The sequence below is a fragment of the Amblyraja radiata genome, chromosome 27 (genome assembly GCF_010909765.2).
Source record: "Amblyraja radiata isolate CabotCenter1 chromosome 27, sAmbRad1.1.pri, whole genome shotgun sequence".
NCBI lineage: Eukaryota > Metazoa > Chordata > Chondrichthyes > Rajiformes > Rajidae > Amblyraja > Amblyraja radiata.
Genome location: NC_045982.1, coordinates 26,712,209 through 26,728,054, shown reverse-complemented (window position 1 = coordinate 26,728,054; position 15,846 = coordinate 26,712,209). Strand labels below are relative to the sequence as shown.

The window sequence follows — 15,846 nt, the reverse complement described above, 5'->3', positions numbered from 1 at the left end:
CCGCAGACTTTGTGAACTTTACCACAAAGACATCAATTCCATCCCAAGTCATTAATATATAATGTAAAAAGGTAGCAGGGTGCAGATCTTGTACATATGAGCAAGTCTGATAGAAAAGAATGTTCTTTTCCAAGCTGCACTCAAGCCACTGTTGAGCCTGAAGTTTGTGGATGACTGGAAAGTGACCTCGGTGTCCATGGACGTTGCATGCTACTCCAGGGACAACTAGGCATGGATGTGAAAAGATTTTAAAAGCGAGTCGGAGAGTTCAGGATTCGAGTGTTTCTGTCAGAGACACAAGGAACTGCTGGAATCTTGAATAAATAACAAAGTGCTGAAGGAACTCAGCAGGCCAGCTGGCATCTGTGGAGGGAATGGACATTTCAGGACAGGACTCTTCATGAGGCCAGCGAGCGGAAAGGCTAACAGGGATAAGCAGCTCTGGTGACATGGAATATTGAGGCACTGCTCATGAAAAGGAGGGAGGCATGCTCCTTAAGCAGCTCTATACACCTGAGATCAAATTAATCACTTGAGCTGTATACATTTACACTTCTTAAGGGGGAAATCAGGTGGGCAAGAGAACATGTTAGACAAGCTAAAAACAAATCCTAAGAGGTTGGATAAATGTATTAAGGACAATGACTGGGTGCCAATGGCCTCAGCTGGCCAGCATGGTGTTACACCTGACACCAGCCAGTGGAGTTTAGAGATACAGCACGGTACCAGGCCCTTCGGTCCACCGGGTCCGCGCCGACCAGCGATCCCCGGACATTAACACTAGGGACAATTTTTACATTCACCAATTAACCTACAAACCTGTACGTCTTTGGAGTGTGGGAGGAAACCGAAGATCTCGGAGAAAACCCACGCAAGTCATGGGGAGAACGTACAAACTCCGTACAGACAGCACCCGTAGTCGGGATTGAACCCGGGTCTCCGGCGCTGCATTCACTGTAAGGCAGCAACTATACCGCTGCGCCACCGTGACCGCCCCAGTTCCTCACTGATTCACATTCACCTGGGTAGTTTCATAGTTTCTCAGACTAAAGTGAACTTACTGTCAGCAGATAGACACAAAAAGCTGGAGCAACTCAGCGGGACAGGCAGCATCTCTGGATAGAAGAAATAGGTGACGTTTCGGGTCGAGACCCCTCTTCAGACTGAGTCAGGGGAGGGGGACATATGGGGGTCAGACCATGAGTGATAGGAACAGAATTAGACCATTCGGCCCAGCAAGTTTATTCCACCATTCAATGATGGCTGATATATCTCTCCCTCCTAACCCCATGCTCATGCCTTCTCCCCATAACCTCTGACACCCGTTCAAATCAAGAATCAAGATAAGGAAGTGTAAGGTGTGAGAACGAGAGATCCAAGGGGGTGACGATCAAGGAAAATGGTGAATAGATCATTGTTAGCTAGAAGGTAACAACAAAGCAAACAGAGATAAAATGTAATCAGGGACAGTCAGACTTGACGGAGAACTAGGAAGGGGAGGGATGGAGAAAAAGGGTAAGGAAGGGTTAGAGAAGTTAATGTTCATACCGTTGGGGTGTAAGCTGCCCAAGGGAAATATGAGGTGACGTTCCTCCAATTTGTGCTGGACCACACTCTGACAATGGAGGAGGCCCAGGACAGAAAGGTCAGTGTGGGAATGAGTGGGGGAGCTAATGTGTTTAGCAAGCAGGAGAACAGGTAGGTTTAGGCAGACTAAGCGTAGGTGTTCAGCAAAACGATCACCAAGCCTGCGCTTGGTCTCACCAATATATAGGAATCCACAGGTGGAACAGCGGATATAGTAGATGAAGTTGGAGGAGGTGCGAGTGATCCTCTGATGCACCTGAAAAGACTGTTGGGGACCTTGGACGGAGTGGAGGGAGGAGGTATGGGGGCAGGTGTTGCATTTCCTGTGGATGCAGGGGAAAGTACCTGGGGAGGGGGTGGTTTGATCTTACTGTCAGCAGTTCACCTCGGCACTGGGCTGTATCAGTAGTCAATTTAGTGACGGACACTGAGAACGTTAACTGGATATTGGACACAGTCATTCACACGCACGATCCTTTTTATTTTGATGCTCGTTTATTAAACTGCAATGTTACAGTTCATTCACAATCACTGGAAGCACAGAACACATTGTGAGCTTTCCAAACCTTGGTGTAACAAACAATGTGAAATCAAGAGGTTAAATACAGAGAGACACAGTAATAATTCCAATCAGCACAATCTAAATCAAGACAGGATCAGCCTCCACCACAGGGACTTTCCCACAGACCGTGTCTGCCCATCACCACCACCCCCGTGCCCCTGACACTTTCTTGTCTACATGTGTGTATCAGGGAGATGGCACCAAATGCCCTGGTCACCGCTCTGTACTGCTGCACCTTTTAACTGGGATGCCCAACTGTTCCCGGTGGGATTTGAGGAAGGGCTCCAGCAGAATGGACGAGGAGGGGAGTCTGGTTAAAGAGGGCGGACTTGTCTGTTCTGAGCAGTCCCTGGGCTTCAGTCAAGGGTCAGTGTGTGGGGCAGTGTCCTGGGGTTTACACCCTGCTGATCCATGTAGACATCACCATGGTTCCCCGCTCCCCATCCCTCTCTCAATGTGTGATGGAGAATGGCCGAGACTCTTGTGTACTGAGTTTGAAGCCATTACCCTGTCAGTGAGGGTGATGAGAAACTGGAAGGACAGTGAGTTGTCCCTTACCCTGACGTGAACAGCCCTTTATTCTGGAATCAGCCCTTTAATCTGAGGAAAGACATTCTTGCCATAGAGGGAGTAGTGCTGGGACCCCAGCTATTTACGATATATATTAATGATCTGGACGAGGGAATTGAATGCAACATCTCCAAGTTTGCGGATGACACGAAGCTGGGGGGCAGTGTTAGCTGTGAGGAGGATGCAAGGTGACTTGGATAGGTTGGGTGAGTGGGAAAATGCATGGCAGATGCAGTATAATGTGGATAAATGTGAGGTTATCCACTTTGGTGGCAAAAACAGGAAAGTAGACTATTATCTGAACGGTGGCCGATTAGGAAAAGGGGAGATGCAACGAGACCTGGGTGTCATGGTACACCAGTCATTGAAAGTAGGAATGCAGGTGCAGCAGGCAGTGAAGAAAGCAAATGGTATGTTAGCATTCATAGCAAAAGGATTTGAGTATAAGAGCAGGGAGGTTCTACTGCAGTTGTACAGGGTCTTGGTGAGACCACACCTGGAGTATTGCGTACAGTTTTGGTCTCCTAATCTGAGGAAAGACATTCTTGCCATAGAGGGAGTACAGAGAAGGTTCACCAGACTAATTCCTGGGATGTCAGGACTTTCATATGAAGAAAGACTGGATAGACTCGGTTTGTACTCGCTAGAATTTAGAAGATTGAGGGGGGATCTTATAGAAACTTACAAAATTCTTAAGGGGTTGGACAGGCTAGATGCAGGAAGATTGTTTCCGATGTTGGGGAAGTCCAGAACAAGGGGTCACAGTTTAAGGATAAAGGGGAAATCTTTTAGGATCGAGATGAGGAAAAATTTTTCACACAGAGAGTGGTGAATCTCTGGAATTCTCTGCCACAGAAGGTAGTTGAGGCCAGTTTGTTGGCTATATTTAAGAGGGAGTTAGATGTGGCACTTGTAAAGGGATCAGGGGGTATGGAGAGAAGGCAGGTACAGGATACTGAGTTGGATGATCAGCCATGATCATATTGAATGGCGGTGCAGGCTCGAAGGGCCGAATGGCCTACTCCTGCACCTATTTTCTATGTTTCTATGAATCAACATCACTACTTCTACTACTGATCTGGTTTAGAGAGGAAAGATTGCAAAGCAAGGTCATATTCAGCTAGAGCAGTTTGAGGTAATTGAGTTCCTCTCTGCACATTTTAATGTTTACTGTATCTAAAGTGGGCAATCCTTATTGTCTTCAATTGCCACAATCCCTTCAAATGTATAAGGTGTTGATCCCCAGTCAATGATGTTCCCTCCATACCTGAGACAACCCTGACTGACCGTCTTAATATCATTGGACTGTAGAACATGATCCCACATGTGAACATCAGTTATCTCTCCGACAAAGGACTGATTGATGTCAAAACCTCCACCGACTGAGTCTTGTTCCTGACCTAGAATAAACTGACCAAGCCCTTTCACAACCTGACCCTTTCCATCAACCTTCCGTACACTGCGTCTCCCGTTGACCCAGACTGTTATCTCACCCTCTTGAGACTCCCAGGTCACACAGATGTGTCTCAGTAAACCATTCATTTCTGGGAGGTTAAAGGCAATTTGTAGGGTTCCTAATTCCAGCTGGAATTGTGTTTTAGATTCTTGCCAAAGCAGCAGTTCATTGGCGTGAAAGTCTGTTGCGTAGGAGAACAAACTGTAAGAGCGAGTCTCTTCAGAGGCTGCCCTGAGGCAGACAGTAAAAGCAGTCAAACTGGAGAAATCAGCTGCATGCAACCTGGCGAAGCTGTTGGATGTTGTGGCTGGGAAACGCACTGACTTCCCGTACATTCCTGTAGAATATAAAGAATTAGATTGTTGAATCTCTGTTTGAAATGGTAACATCGTCATCTGGGTTGGAGCACAAGGTATAGAGACAATCTCCCCCCCCCCCCCCCCTTGGACAAGGGAGTTGTGGAGAGAGCGGTGTTTGCGGAAGGCAGACATTGGGGGAGATGGGAAGGTGTGGCGAGTGGTGTAGTCCAGATAGCCATGGGAGTCAGTAGGTTTATAGTGGAAACTAGACTAAGTGGGACCCGTTGGGTCCCAGCATCACACGGGAAGGCTGGTCACTAACGCAATAATCCACCTCTCCACCAATTCCAATATTGCTCGCCTGTGGGGGGGCTGTCTGTTGAGCTAATTTGGGTGCTGCGGGCGAAAGGTACTGGTTTCCAGAGGGCTAGTATAGACATTGTGGGCCGAATGGATTCTTGGGCTGACATCCAAATGTTGCAACGATTTTAAAAGCCAAGCCAAGGCAGACAATTGGGGTGCAGCCACTTGACAACCAAAATTCATTTTATGAACACAAACTTTAAAAAAAAGGCGAAGCAAACAATTGGGCTGCAGCCACCCGACAACCAAAATTCATTTTGTGAACACGCATCGAGGGGAATCACCATGGAGTAGACGTGTGTTCAGTGTTATTCGCAGCTCAGAGAGCCATGACCCTCTCGCTTCCTGGGTCTGGCAGAGACTGAGTGAGGCACTACACTTCCGGGTTTTATAGTCCCTCCTTCTTCCGCAAGAGGAGGCAGCAGAGAGAATGGGGAATTTAAAAAAAACATTAATGACGCTCTGATTTTTCATTGATGGGAAAAATCCTCTGGTATCGGAAGGCGGAGGGGGGGCTCTGAGCGAGATGGCCAAAAATGACGGCCGCTGGTGGAGGCGTTCTCTCGGAAATCGCAACACAGTGGGCCAAAAGCGGTCAAGATCAGACTTTTAGTAATATACTAGACCAAGTGCAGACCCATTGGGTCTGTTCCCCCAACGTGCGGTTGTGGGGGGGGGAGGCGGCATGCAGCGTCACACACACTAACTACCCCCCCCCACGCTACGCTAATTACCCCCCTTGATATTATATTAATATTATTAATTTGATCCTTTTACCCCATAACCACCCTATCTACTGACGCATAGCCCCCAACTTGCAGTCACATTTAGCAAGGGTGGGGGGGGGGGGGGGGGGGGGTAGAGAGTTAGGGCAGAGAGAGAAGGGGCAGAGACAGAGAGAGAGACAGAGACACAGAGAGAGGGGCAAGAGGGAGAGGGGGTGGAGAGGAGGAGAAGAGGAAGGGTGGGTGAGAGGGGAAAGGTGGGGGAGGAGAGAGAGAGGGTGAGAGTGAGGGGGTGCTGAGAGGGGGTTGAGGGGGGAGAGGTGGGGAGCAGGGAAGGGGATGGTGGGGAGGGGGCGAGGGGGGGTAGAAAGGGGGGGGGGGAGGAGGAGGGGGAGCGAGCCGAGAGAGAGGGGGGGGGAGAGGAGATGGGGGGCTGTGCTGAGAGTGAGGTGAGGTGAGGGGAGGGAGAGAGCTGGGGTTGCAGGCCAGGGTGGGGTGGAGGAAGGGGGGTAGGGAGTGTGTGGAGGGGAGGAGTTTTTTTTTTTTTGTTTTTGGGTTTAGGGGAGGGACTGTGGGGAGGGGATGGAGGGGGAGAAAAGAGGGGAGAGAGAGAGAGGGGGAGAGGAGAGGAGAGGGGGGGAGAGGAGAGGGGGATGGAGAGGAGGGGGGGGGAGAGGAGAGGGGGGGTAGAGGAGAGGGGGTGTAGAAAGGGGGGGGGAGAGAGGGGGAAGAGGGGGGTAGAAAGGAGGGGGAGAGGAGAGGGGGGGGGAGAGGAGAGGGGGGAGGAGAGAGGGGGGAGAGGAGAGGGCGGGGAGAGGAGAGGGCGGGGAGAGGAGAGGGCGGGGAGAGGAGAGGGGGGGGAGAGAAGGGGGGAGAGAGTGGGTGTGATGAGAGGGGGTGAGGTGAAGGGAGGGGGAGAGGGGGGGAATGAAGGGAAGGGGGTAGGGGTGTGTGGAGGGTAGGGGTGTTTAGGGGAGGGGATGGAGGGGAAGAGGGGGAGAAAAAGAGGGGAGAGAGAGAGAGGGGGGAGAGGAGAGGGGGGAGAGAAGAGGAGGGGCGAGAGGAGAGGGGGGGGGGGAGAGGAGAGGAGGGGGAGAGGAGAGGAGGGGGAGAGGAGAGGAGGGGGTTGGGATGGGGAGAGAGGTGGGGAGAGAGAGGAGGGGAGAGAGAGAGAGAGAGAGAGTTCCTTTTTACTTCAACCCAAACCCCCCAAACAACCATTTGCAGGCAGAGGGGGGGAAGGGAGAGGGGGGGGGGCAGAGGAGAGGGGGGGGGGGGGGGAGAGGAGAGGGGGGAGAGGAGAAGGTGGAGGGGAGAGGAGAAGTGGTGAGGGGGAGAGGAGAGGAGAGAGGTGGTGAGAGAGAGGGGAAAGCGAGAGAGACAGGGGGGGAGAGAGAGAGAAAGAGAGAGGGAGAGGGGGGGAGAGAGAGGGAGGGGTGGGGAGAGAGAGGAGGGGGGGAGAGAGGAGGGGAGAGAGAGAGAGTGCCTTTTTACTTCAACCCAAACCCCACAAACAACCATTTGCAGGCAGTGCTTTTTTATTTCAAACTAACCATATTTTCATTTTCAAACCACATTAAAGGTACTTACTCACAGGTGTGAAAAAATTTGTTCAGTGTCATTCAGAGCTCAGAGTGCCAGAACTCCATCTTGATGAGAGACTGATTGAGGCACACCACTTCCTGGTTTTATAGTCCCTCCCCCTCCCTCCAGCAGGGGCAGCAGAGAAAATGGGGAATTTTGTAAAAACATTAATATCTCTGTAATTTTTCATCGACGGGAAAAATCCTTGGCACACATGCGGCGGAGGGGGGCTCTGAGCAAGGTGGCCAAAAATGAGGGCCGTAGGTGGCGGCGTTCTCTCGGAAATCGCAGCACAGACGGCCAAAAGCGGTCAAGAACAGATTTAGTAATATAGATAGATAGTGGAATAGTTTATAGTGGAAATCCTCTGCTCCCAGGATGAGGCGTTCCACACCAGGGCATCTGAAATGTCCTCATTCTTCAGGGAACAGGGGATCCCCTCCCCCACCATGGATGAGGTTTGCACCAGGGTCTCTTCTATACCCCGCAACACTGCTCTCTCTCCCCATCCCACCACTCGCAACAAGGGCAGAGCCCCCCTAGTCCTCACCTTTCAACCCACCAGCCGTCACATACAACAAGTAATCCTCCTCCAACGTGACCCCACCACTCGCCACATCTTCCCATTTCCCCCCATGTCTGCCTTCCGCAAAGACCGCTCTCTCCACAACTCCCTTGTCAATTCATCCCTTCCCTCCCGTACCACCCCCTCCCCGGACACTTGTCCCTTTACCTCCCCCCTCGACTCCATTCAAGGACCCAAGCAGTCGTTCCAGGTGTGACAGAGGTTCACCTGCATCTCCTACAACCTCGTCTATTGCATCCGCTGCTCTAGATGTCAGCAGATCTATATCGGTGAGACCAAGCGGAGGTTGGGTGATCGTTTCACCGAAACACCTCCGCTCGGTCCGCAATAACCAACCGGACCTCCCGGTGGCTCAGCACTTCAACTCCCCCTCCCACTCCGTATCCGACCTCTCTGTCCTGGGTCTCCTCCATGATCAGAGCGAGCAACACCGGAAATTGGAGGAACAGCACCTCATATTCCGCTTGGACTGGCTTACTGGCCAATAATTCCCAGGGACATGTACTGTACTTTATCCTTGAGTGGTCCAATCTTTACTCTGGTTACCTTCACATAAAGTTAGATAAATCCCTGGAGCGTGATCCAGTGTATCATGGGACATTGTAGGTAGTGAGGGGAGAAATTACAGGGGCCCGGCAGAGAGACTGCATCATGGTTAGCCACGGAGGAGGGAGCAGGATACTAGATGGTGGCAAAAGTTGAAGGGCTGCTAAGATAAGCCAGGGAACTACAGGCCAGGAAGGCCTAATGTCAGTGGTGGGAAGGTTAATGGAGGGGATTCTGAAGGACAGAAGCACTCAGCATGGCTTCATGTTGGGGAAATTGTGACTAACAAATCTGAGAGAACCAGGAGAGGAGGGAGAGTGTTGGTCTGTAAGTGAACTAAGCAACTGGGGCTCTGCAAGGGCAGGACCTCTTGAACAGAGGAGACCGCAGCTGGGCCAACACTAGCAATGAGGCAAACACAACTGGGGAGAAACATATTGGAATCCCTCCAGTTATTGAGATGTTTCCAGTTGGTTTTGTTTTATAATCGCACGTCTGCATTATATTGTCGGGGCATTGGTTTCAGTGAGTTAATGACCTAAACCAATTCACCCAACTACATGGAGAACACAAAGGGCACACGGGGTTGTGCTGATGCACAGGCACAGAGAGTGGAGTGAGTAAATAACAGCATAGAGACCAATAAATGGGTCAATCAGTAACTCACATTGGGTCACAAGGATTAGATCTGGGTCACTCAACTGTTTACAGTTCACAGTGGCAGCAGGGGGCGCCGTTGTGTATGGATGCCCTGCCTACAGTAGTTCGTCCTTTCACCCTTTAAATTTTTTTTTTAGCATGTTAAAAAGTTTTGTTTTGGAGGTCTTCTAGTCTTTTTATGTAGGGGGTGGGGGTCGGAGATGCGTCTTTCCTCCGAGCCGCACCTCCGCCCCCTCCTTGCGGCCTACCAGCTGGACTGGAGTGGTGTTTCATGCCCGAGAAAGGCCAAAACTTTACCTTCGGTGGCAGCGCAGCACTGAAACACCATCGCGGAGCGGGCGATGCCGTACCGAGGATCGCCGTGCGGTAAGCTCCGGAGTGCTGAGACCGCCGACTCCAACATCGTGGAGCTGTGGGTGCGGACCTTCCAGCTGCGGGCGGCGCTGAGTTTAACATCGCGGAGACCTGGGATCTTTCGCCGAGGTCGCCAGTGTGAATCTCCACCCAGCTCAGCCTGTGGACTTCGGGAGCCGCGATCTCCGGTAGGAAGCGGCCGATTCGGAACTCCAAGCCGCTGAGAGTGTTCTTCCAACACTGGTTGGACTAATGCTCATTGGAGATGAAATTTTGTGGCAGAAGCCGTGAGGATGTTTCCTCCAGTGAGGGATCTCAAACTAAGACACCGTGTTTCAGAAGATTGCACATTCTAGGCAGAAATGATGACAAATCCCTTCTCCCAGAAGATTGTTGTTACTTCCAGGTAAAACAAAAGTTCACGTGCTTCATTGTGAAACAGAGGTTCAGGTGCTGCCAGGTGCGAGAGAGGTTATGTGCACCTCCTCCAACCTCATCTACTGTATCTGGTGATCCCCATGTGGCCACTGCACATCGGCAGATGAAGCGTAGACTGTGACCTTCTCGCCAAACACTTGGGCTCAGTCCGCCAAGGCCACCGGGACGACAGATGGCGCAGTGGGCTAAGTGTGGTCGGCTGGCGACCGGAAGGTAGCCGGTTCGAATCCCGCTCGGAGTGCACACTGTCGTTGTGTCCTTGGGCAAGACACTTCACCCACCTTTGCCTGTGTGTGAATGTGTGTGAGTGATTGGTGGTGGTCGGAGGGGCCGTAGGCGCAGATTAGCAGCCACGCTTCCGTCAGTCTGCCCCAGGGCAGCTGTGGCTACAGAAGTAGCTTACCACCACCGAGTGTGACTGAGGAGTGAATGAATAATGCGATGTAAAGCGCCTTGAGTATCTAGAAAGGCGCTATATAAATCCCATCCATTATTATTATTAGATCTCCTGGTTGTTAATCATTTTAACTCCTCTTCCCATTTACATACCGGACCTTCTGTTCTATTGCCTGAGTGAGGCCACACACAAGATGGAGGAACAGCGCCACATATTCTGCTTGCGTATCTTACAACACAACAGTATCAGGGCCGGATTTAGATGAAGAGAGGCCCTAAGCTCTTTCACTTGTGAGGTCCACCCCCCCCCCCCCATCACAATCCCCCACCTCCACGACTAGAGGACCATGACTACCTGACAGTGACAGTGTGACACTTTTAGATCCTACTGTATGTTGTCATTAAACAGTTGGTTTTAAAATACATATTGGATTCACCACGGAGCGTGGCGATGCATTACCTGGATCGCCGTTTAAAACTCTGGGGTGTTGGGCCTGCTGCTTCAACATCATGGAGCTGTGGTTTGCGGAGCTCCCAGCCTCGGGCTGCGCTGATTTAAACATCGTGGAGCCCTGGGATCCCTTTGCCAAATGCCGCCAGCATAAATCTCCGCCCTGCTCAGCCTGTGGACTTTGGGTGGTGCGGGAGGGAAGGGAAGAATTGACCAGGGAATAGCGGAGGGAGCGGTCTTTGCAGAAAGCAGACAGGAGGGGGGGAGATGGGAAGATGTGGCAAGTGGTGGGGTCACGTTGGAGGCGGCGAAACTGACGGAGGACTATTTGGTGTATGTGACGGTTAGTGGGGTGAAAGGTGAGGACTAGGGGGACTCTGCCCTTTTTGCGAGTGGGGGGATGGGGAGAGAGAGCAGTGTTATGGGGTATGGAAGAGACCCTGGTGAGAGCCTCATCTATAGTAGGGGAGGGAAACTCCCGTTCCTTGAAGAAGGAGGACATTTCCGATGCCCTGGTGTGAAACACCTCATCCTGGGAGCAGATGCGGCGTAGACGGAGGAATTGGAGATGGAGTCCTTACAGGAAGCAGGCTGGGAAGAACAGTAGTCCAGATAGCCATGGGAGTCAGTGGGTTTATAGTGGATGTCGGTCAGAAGTCTATCACCTACGATGGAGATAGTGAGGTCAAGAAATGGTAGGGAAATGTCGGAAATGGTCCAGGTGTATTGGAGTGCAGGATGGAAGTTAGTGGTGAAGTGGTTGAAGTCAGTCAGTTGTGTGTGGGTGCAGGAGGTGGCACCAAAGCAGTCGTCGATGTAACGGAGGTAGAAGTCGGGGATGGGACCCTGGTACGCCTCCCTTGTCGGTGTGTTTGATCACCCAGATGGATTGTTGCGGAGTGAGTTGATAGCAGTACGTTCAGTGGGGGTAGAGATTGGAGTGAGACAGGGGAGTGGAGAAGTTGAGGTGGTTGATGCCCCGCCGGCAGTTTTGGATAAAAAGGCCTAAAGCCGGAAGATGGCCATGAGGAGGCCATGGAAGAACGCTGTGAGGCGGAAGCAACGGTAGAAGAGCTCCAAGTCGTGGTGGGCGCGGAACCCATTGAGGTGGGGACGGAGGGGGACAAAGTTAATGCCTCGGCTGAGGACCGACCATTCGGTGTTGGAGAGGGGGAGGTCAGGGGGGATGGTGAACACCCGGCAGGGATGGGGGTTGGGGCCGGAGCAAGGCAGAACTGAGGCCGAGGCGATATCTGATGGGGGTCGGGGGGGGGGGGGGGGGTGGGTGCTCAGGGGGTGGGAGGGTATGAGGACTGTAGTGTGGGTGGGGAAGAGCTGGGGTCACATAGTTTGAGGGGGATGGGGAAGACCCAGTGGACCAGCCAATGAGGTTACCAGGGTTGGGAAGACTGGCACTAGGACCCAGTGGGAGTTAGCAGCGTGGAGGCTTCAGGCCCAGTGCAGAGTCCAGGCTCCAGGTAAGGCGACGGCTGCGGGTTGCTGGAGGGCAGTGGAGTGGCGAGGGTCGGCGGACCCGATGGTAGATGTCCGCGGGCAGTAGAGTTGGGGTCAGCGGGGGCGATGTGTGGGAGATCCCGGTGAGCGGATGGTCAGCCCAGTGAGGCGACGAGGTGAGTAGGGCGTGGTGCGGCAGCCATGTTCGGAGCAAAGATACTAGAGGCTCCTCTAGTATCTTTGGTTCGGAGAGTCCCGTTACGGTGGCGATGTTGGATGGGCCCTGTGCAGCAGCATTGTTGGGTGGGCCCAGTGTGAGGTGGGTCGGCCAGGTGTGGATGCGAGGTGGATAATAGGCCCCCAGTGCGGTGCGAGGTGGATAATAGGCCCCCAGTGCGGTGCGAGGTGGATAATAGGCCCCCAGGTGCAGCGGCGAGGTTCGGCGGGGGGAAGGGTTAAATAAACTACATACCTCTTTCTTTGTCCTGCACTTCCAAGGATCTGTGGAGCAAATTCTTCTCCACAACAAATATAAACCTCGCCTGCATTTTAACCCCACACCACCAAAGCCTCCGGAATACACACTCACCTGAACAGCACATTAAAAATATTGGGAAAACACCCTACTGGGCTGCGTGAGGAATGCCATCAACCAGAAACAGTTCAGCATGCCCTAGTTGCATGTAGGAGATATGAGACGGAAAGAGGATTGCGTGAGTGACTACGTGAAGAACCCCGCCACGACGCATGCGTGTCATATCGCTTCACGCTTGCGAAACGTCAGGCGGGGGGAAGCGTTCCCCCGCAGCGGTAAGTTTGAAACCGCGACCTGCAGGTAAGAAATTTACTCTGCGGTAGTTTTGTTCGCCGCGCTGTTTTTTCACAGGGGGGGAAGCTGGACAAAATAGTGTCCACAAGTGCTGCGAGTGAAGCTGGCTGGGGAGGACCGCAAAGTTGCGGGAGCCAGCAGCAGCTGAAGGCACAAGCCCGTAAGGGATCAGCTGTGCCGACTTTTGGTCCCGCGCCGGCCAGAACACCACGGCCGGGCGGGAGACTATTCAGAATGGGGCCGTCGACTTTTTTGACAAGTCAAAAACGGCAGGAGGCGGGGTGGAACGACGTTCCCCCGTAGCGACAATTTTAACCTGGACCTGCAGGTAAGAGCTGCGGTCTTTTTTGTGTTTTTACCATGCTGATTACAGGTGGAGAAACCAACGGGCTGCGACAAAGCTGGTGGGCCAGCAGCGGCCAGTGGCACTTGAATCACCTATAATGGGATCAGCTGTGCCCGATGTCGCCTCTGCACCGGCCAGATCCACTCCACGGAAGGGCAGTAAGGACAAAGCTGGTGAGGGAGGACCGCGGAGCAGCGGGCAGCCAGCAGCAGCCAGCGGCACTCGGATCACCGATAGTGGGATCAGCTGTGCCCGATGTCGCCTCCGCACCGGCCAGATCCACGCGGCCGGGCGGTAAGGCTAGGCACAAAAACAAACAAGGTCGTGGACTCAGAGGAGTCCGACTTTGAACAACCGCGGGCGGCCGAGAACCTACTGGAACCACTACAGCCAAAGATAGCACCCCCACGCACCCACCAGCAGAACTGGTGAAAGCTCGAAGGCCGGTACTCAAAACATTAGTCTTTTTTAGGCCATGGCCTAGGCCGGCCTTCTTGGAAGATGCGGGGACCTCCAACGCCAACCAAACCGAAAATCCAGACACCAGCGCAACAACAGCAGCGAAGAACCTACAAAAAGAAGTAAATCTGCCACTGGTAACTATGGAGGTAGGTGGGTCTGGTTCCCTACAAAATACAGGGAGCATGGAGGTTGGGTGGAGATTACACTCTTTTCTGAAGGCATGGAGCATGTTAACAACCGAGACTTACATCTTAAGCAGTATCCAGGGATATACAATAGAGTTTATACACAAGTACAGCCCTCCAGTTCAACATATACTGAACCGAATGTTCGTGCCTTCTGATAAAGAAAAATCAAAAGCGCAAACTGAACTGGAGCGGCTTTACATAAAAGGTGTAATTGAGAAAACTCAACACGAACCATTAGAATTCGTGTCCAATATATTTATCAAAAACAAAAAAGATGTTGGTTGTCGCATCACCATAGATCTGACAAAATGGATACCTTTGTTACTGCTAAACAATTAATTTCCAAAGGTTACTTCATGGCCAGCATCGATTTAAAAGATGCTTACTATTCAGTGCCTATACGAGGTGACCACAGATGTTACTTAAAATTCAACTGGATGGGTAACTCTGGCAGTATAAGCACTGCCAAATGGGTCATCAGCCCCAGGCGGTTTCACAAAAAATTTGAAACCAGCCCTAGCGTTTCTACGTAAACGTAAACACATGGTATGGCATATTTAGATGACATACTCATTGTGGGCAAAACTTTGGAATTGGCCAAACAAACTATAACAGCCACAAAACAGTTATTTGAAAAACTGGGATTTATTGTCCATCCAGTTAAATCTAAACTAACGCCTTCCACTACTATGGGCTGTTTGGGGGTTTCACCATTGACTCAGTTCACATGTCGGTGACTCTGCCTAAGGGAAAGGCTAGAGATTTAATAGAGGCTTGCAATAACCTCATTGACATCAGCAAACCATCCATCAGATTGGTAGCAAAAGTAATTGGCAAATGGTGGCTGCCTTTCCAGCCACACAATTAAGACCTCTACATTACAAAAACTTACAGAGAGCAAAATACAAGCACTCTAAATTAATGCAGGTCACTATGACAGACATATGAAACTACCAATCAAGCTAAAATGGAATAAAATGGTGGATAGATAACATCTGGCTTTGTTCCAATCCAATCATTGTCAGTAACCTTTCCATGGTACTACAAACTGATGCCAGTGCACTTGGGTGGGGAGCCACCAATACCATCACCAGCTGTGGAGGTAGATGGACTGCTCAGGAGGCATCATTATTACTCACACTGGGCATAAACTACCTGGAAATGTTGGGTGCATTCCATGGCCTAAAGTCATATTGCACTGGTTCATATCACCAGCATGTTAGACTACAGATAGACAATACCACCGTGGTAGCATACATTAACCACATAGGTGGAAACAAATCAACATCATGTGACAATCTGGCTAATACAATTTGGCAATAGTGTATCCAGAGAGATATTTGGATATCAGCCACTTACCTACCAGGAAGACTAAATTTAGTGGCAGACACCAGGTCACGCAAATTTAATGAAAACACCGAATGGATGTTGAATAAAAAAGTATTTGCTGATATTACAGCAAAATATGGAACACCAGATATCGATCTATTCGCATCCAGACTTAACCACCATTTATCAAATTATGTTTCATGGGAACCAGACCCTAGGGCAGCGGCGACAGATGCATTTTCGCTGCATTGGAGGGGGAAATTGTTTATTTACGCATTCCCTCCTTCCTGCCTCATCAGTCGGGTATTAAGGAAAATACAACAAGACTCTGCATCTGGTATTGGTAGTACCCGATTGGCCTACTCAACCATGGTTCCCAGTGGTATTAAACATGGTATTAGAACCATGTATCACCATCCCACATAGACCAGATTTATTGCTACATCCCGTAACAAGGGATAGCCACCCATGCCATAAACATTTGAACTTATTAATTTGTAGAGTTTTAAAAACACCTCTACTACAACTGGGACTGACAGACCGAACAGTGAACATGATCTCGGCGGCCCAAAGACAGTCAACCAAAAAACAGTATCTGGTCTATATCAGGAAGTGGGCGATGCACTGCCATAAAAACAACATCACCTACAGAGACATGAA

General features: G+C 51.1%; 1 protein-coding gene across 6 annotated transcripts in view; it reads right to left on the bottom strand.

Annotated features, from left to right (window-relative positions):
- Positions 1-2,069: 2,069 nt before the first annotated feature.
- LOC116988633 (C-reactive protein-like) overlaps positions 2,070-15,846 on the bottom strand; it is a 36,355-nt gene continuing 22,578 nt past the window's right edge. For 2 of the 6 annotated variants that reach the window (XM_033045513.1, XM_033045509.1), the window contains exon 4: positions 2,070-2,153. Coding sequence is in view for 4 of the 6 variants with exons in the window: in XM_033045516.1 (XP_032901407.1) it covers positions 3,896-4,512 (617 nt within the window). In the remaining 2 variants the exon portion in view is untranslated. Of the gene's footprint in view, positions 2,154-3,765; positions 4,513-15,846 lie in introns of those variants that run through there. The other 4 variants (XM_033045514.1, XM_033045511.1, XM_033045516.1 and 1 more) reach the window with 2 other exon arrangements.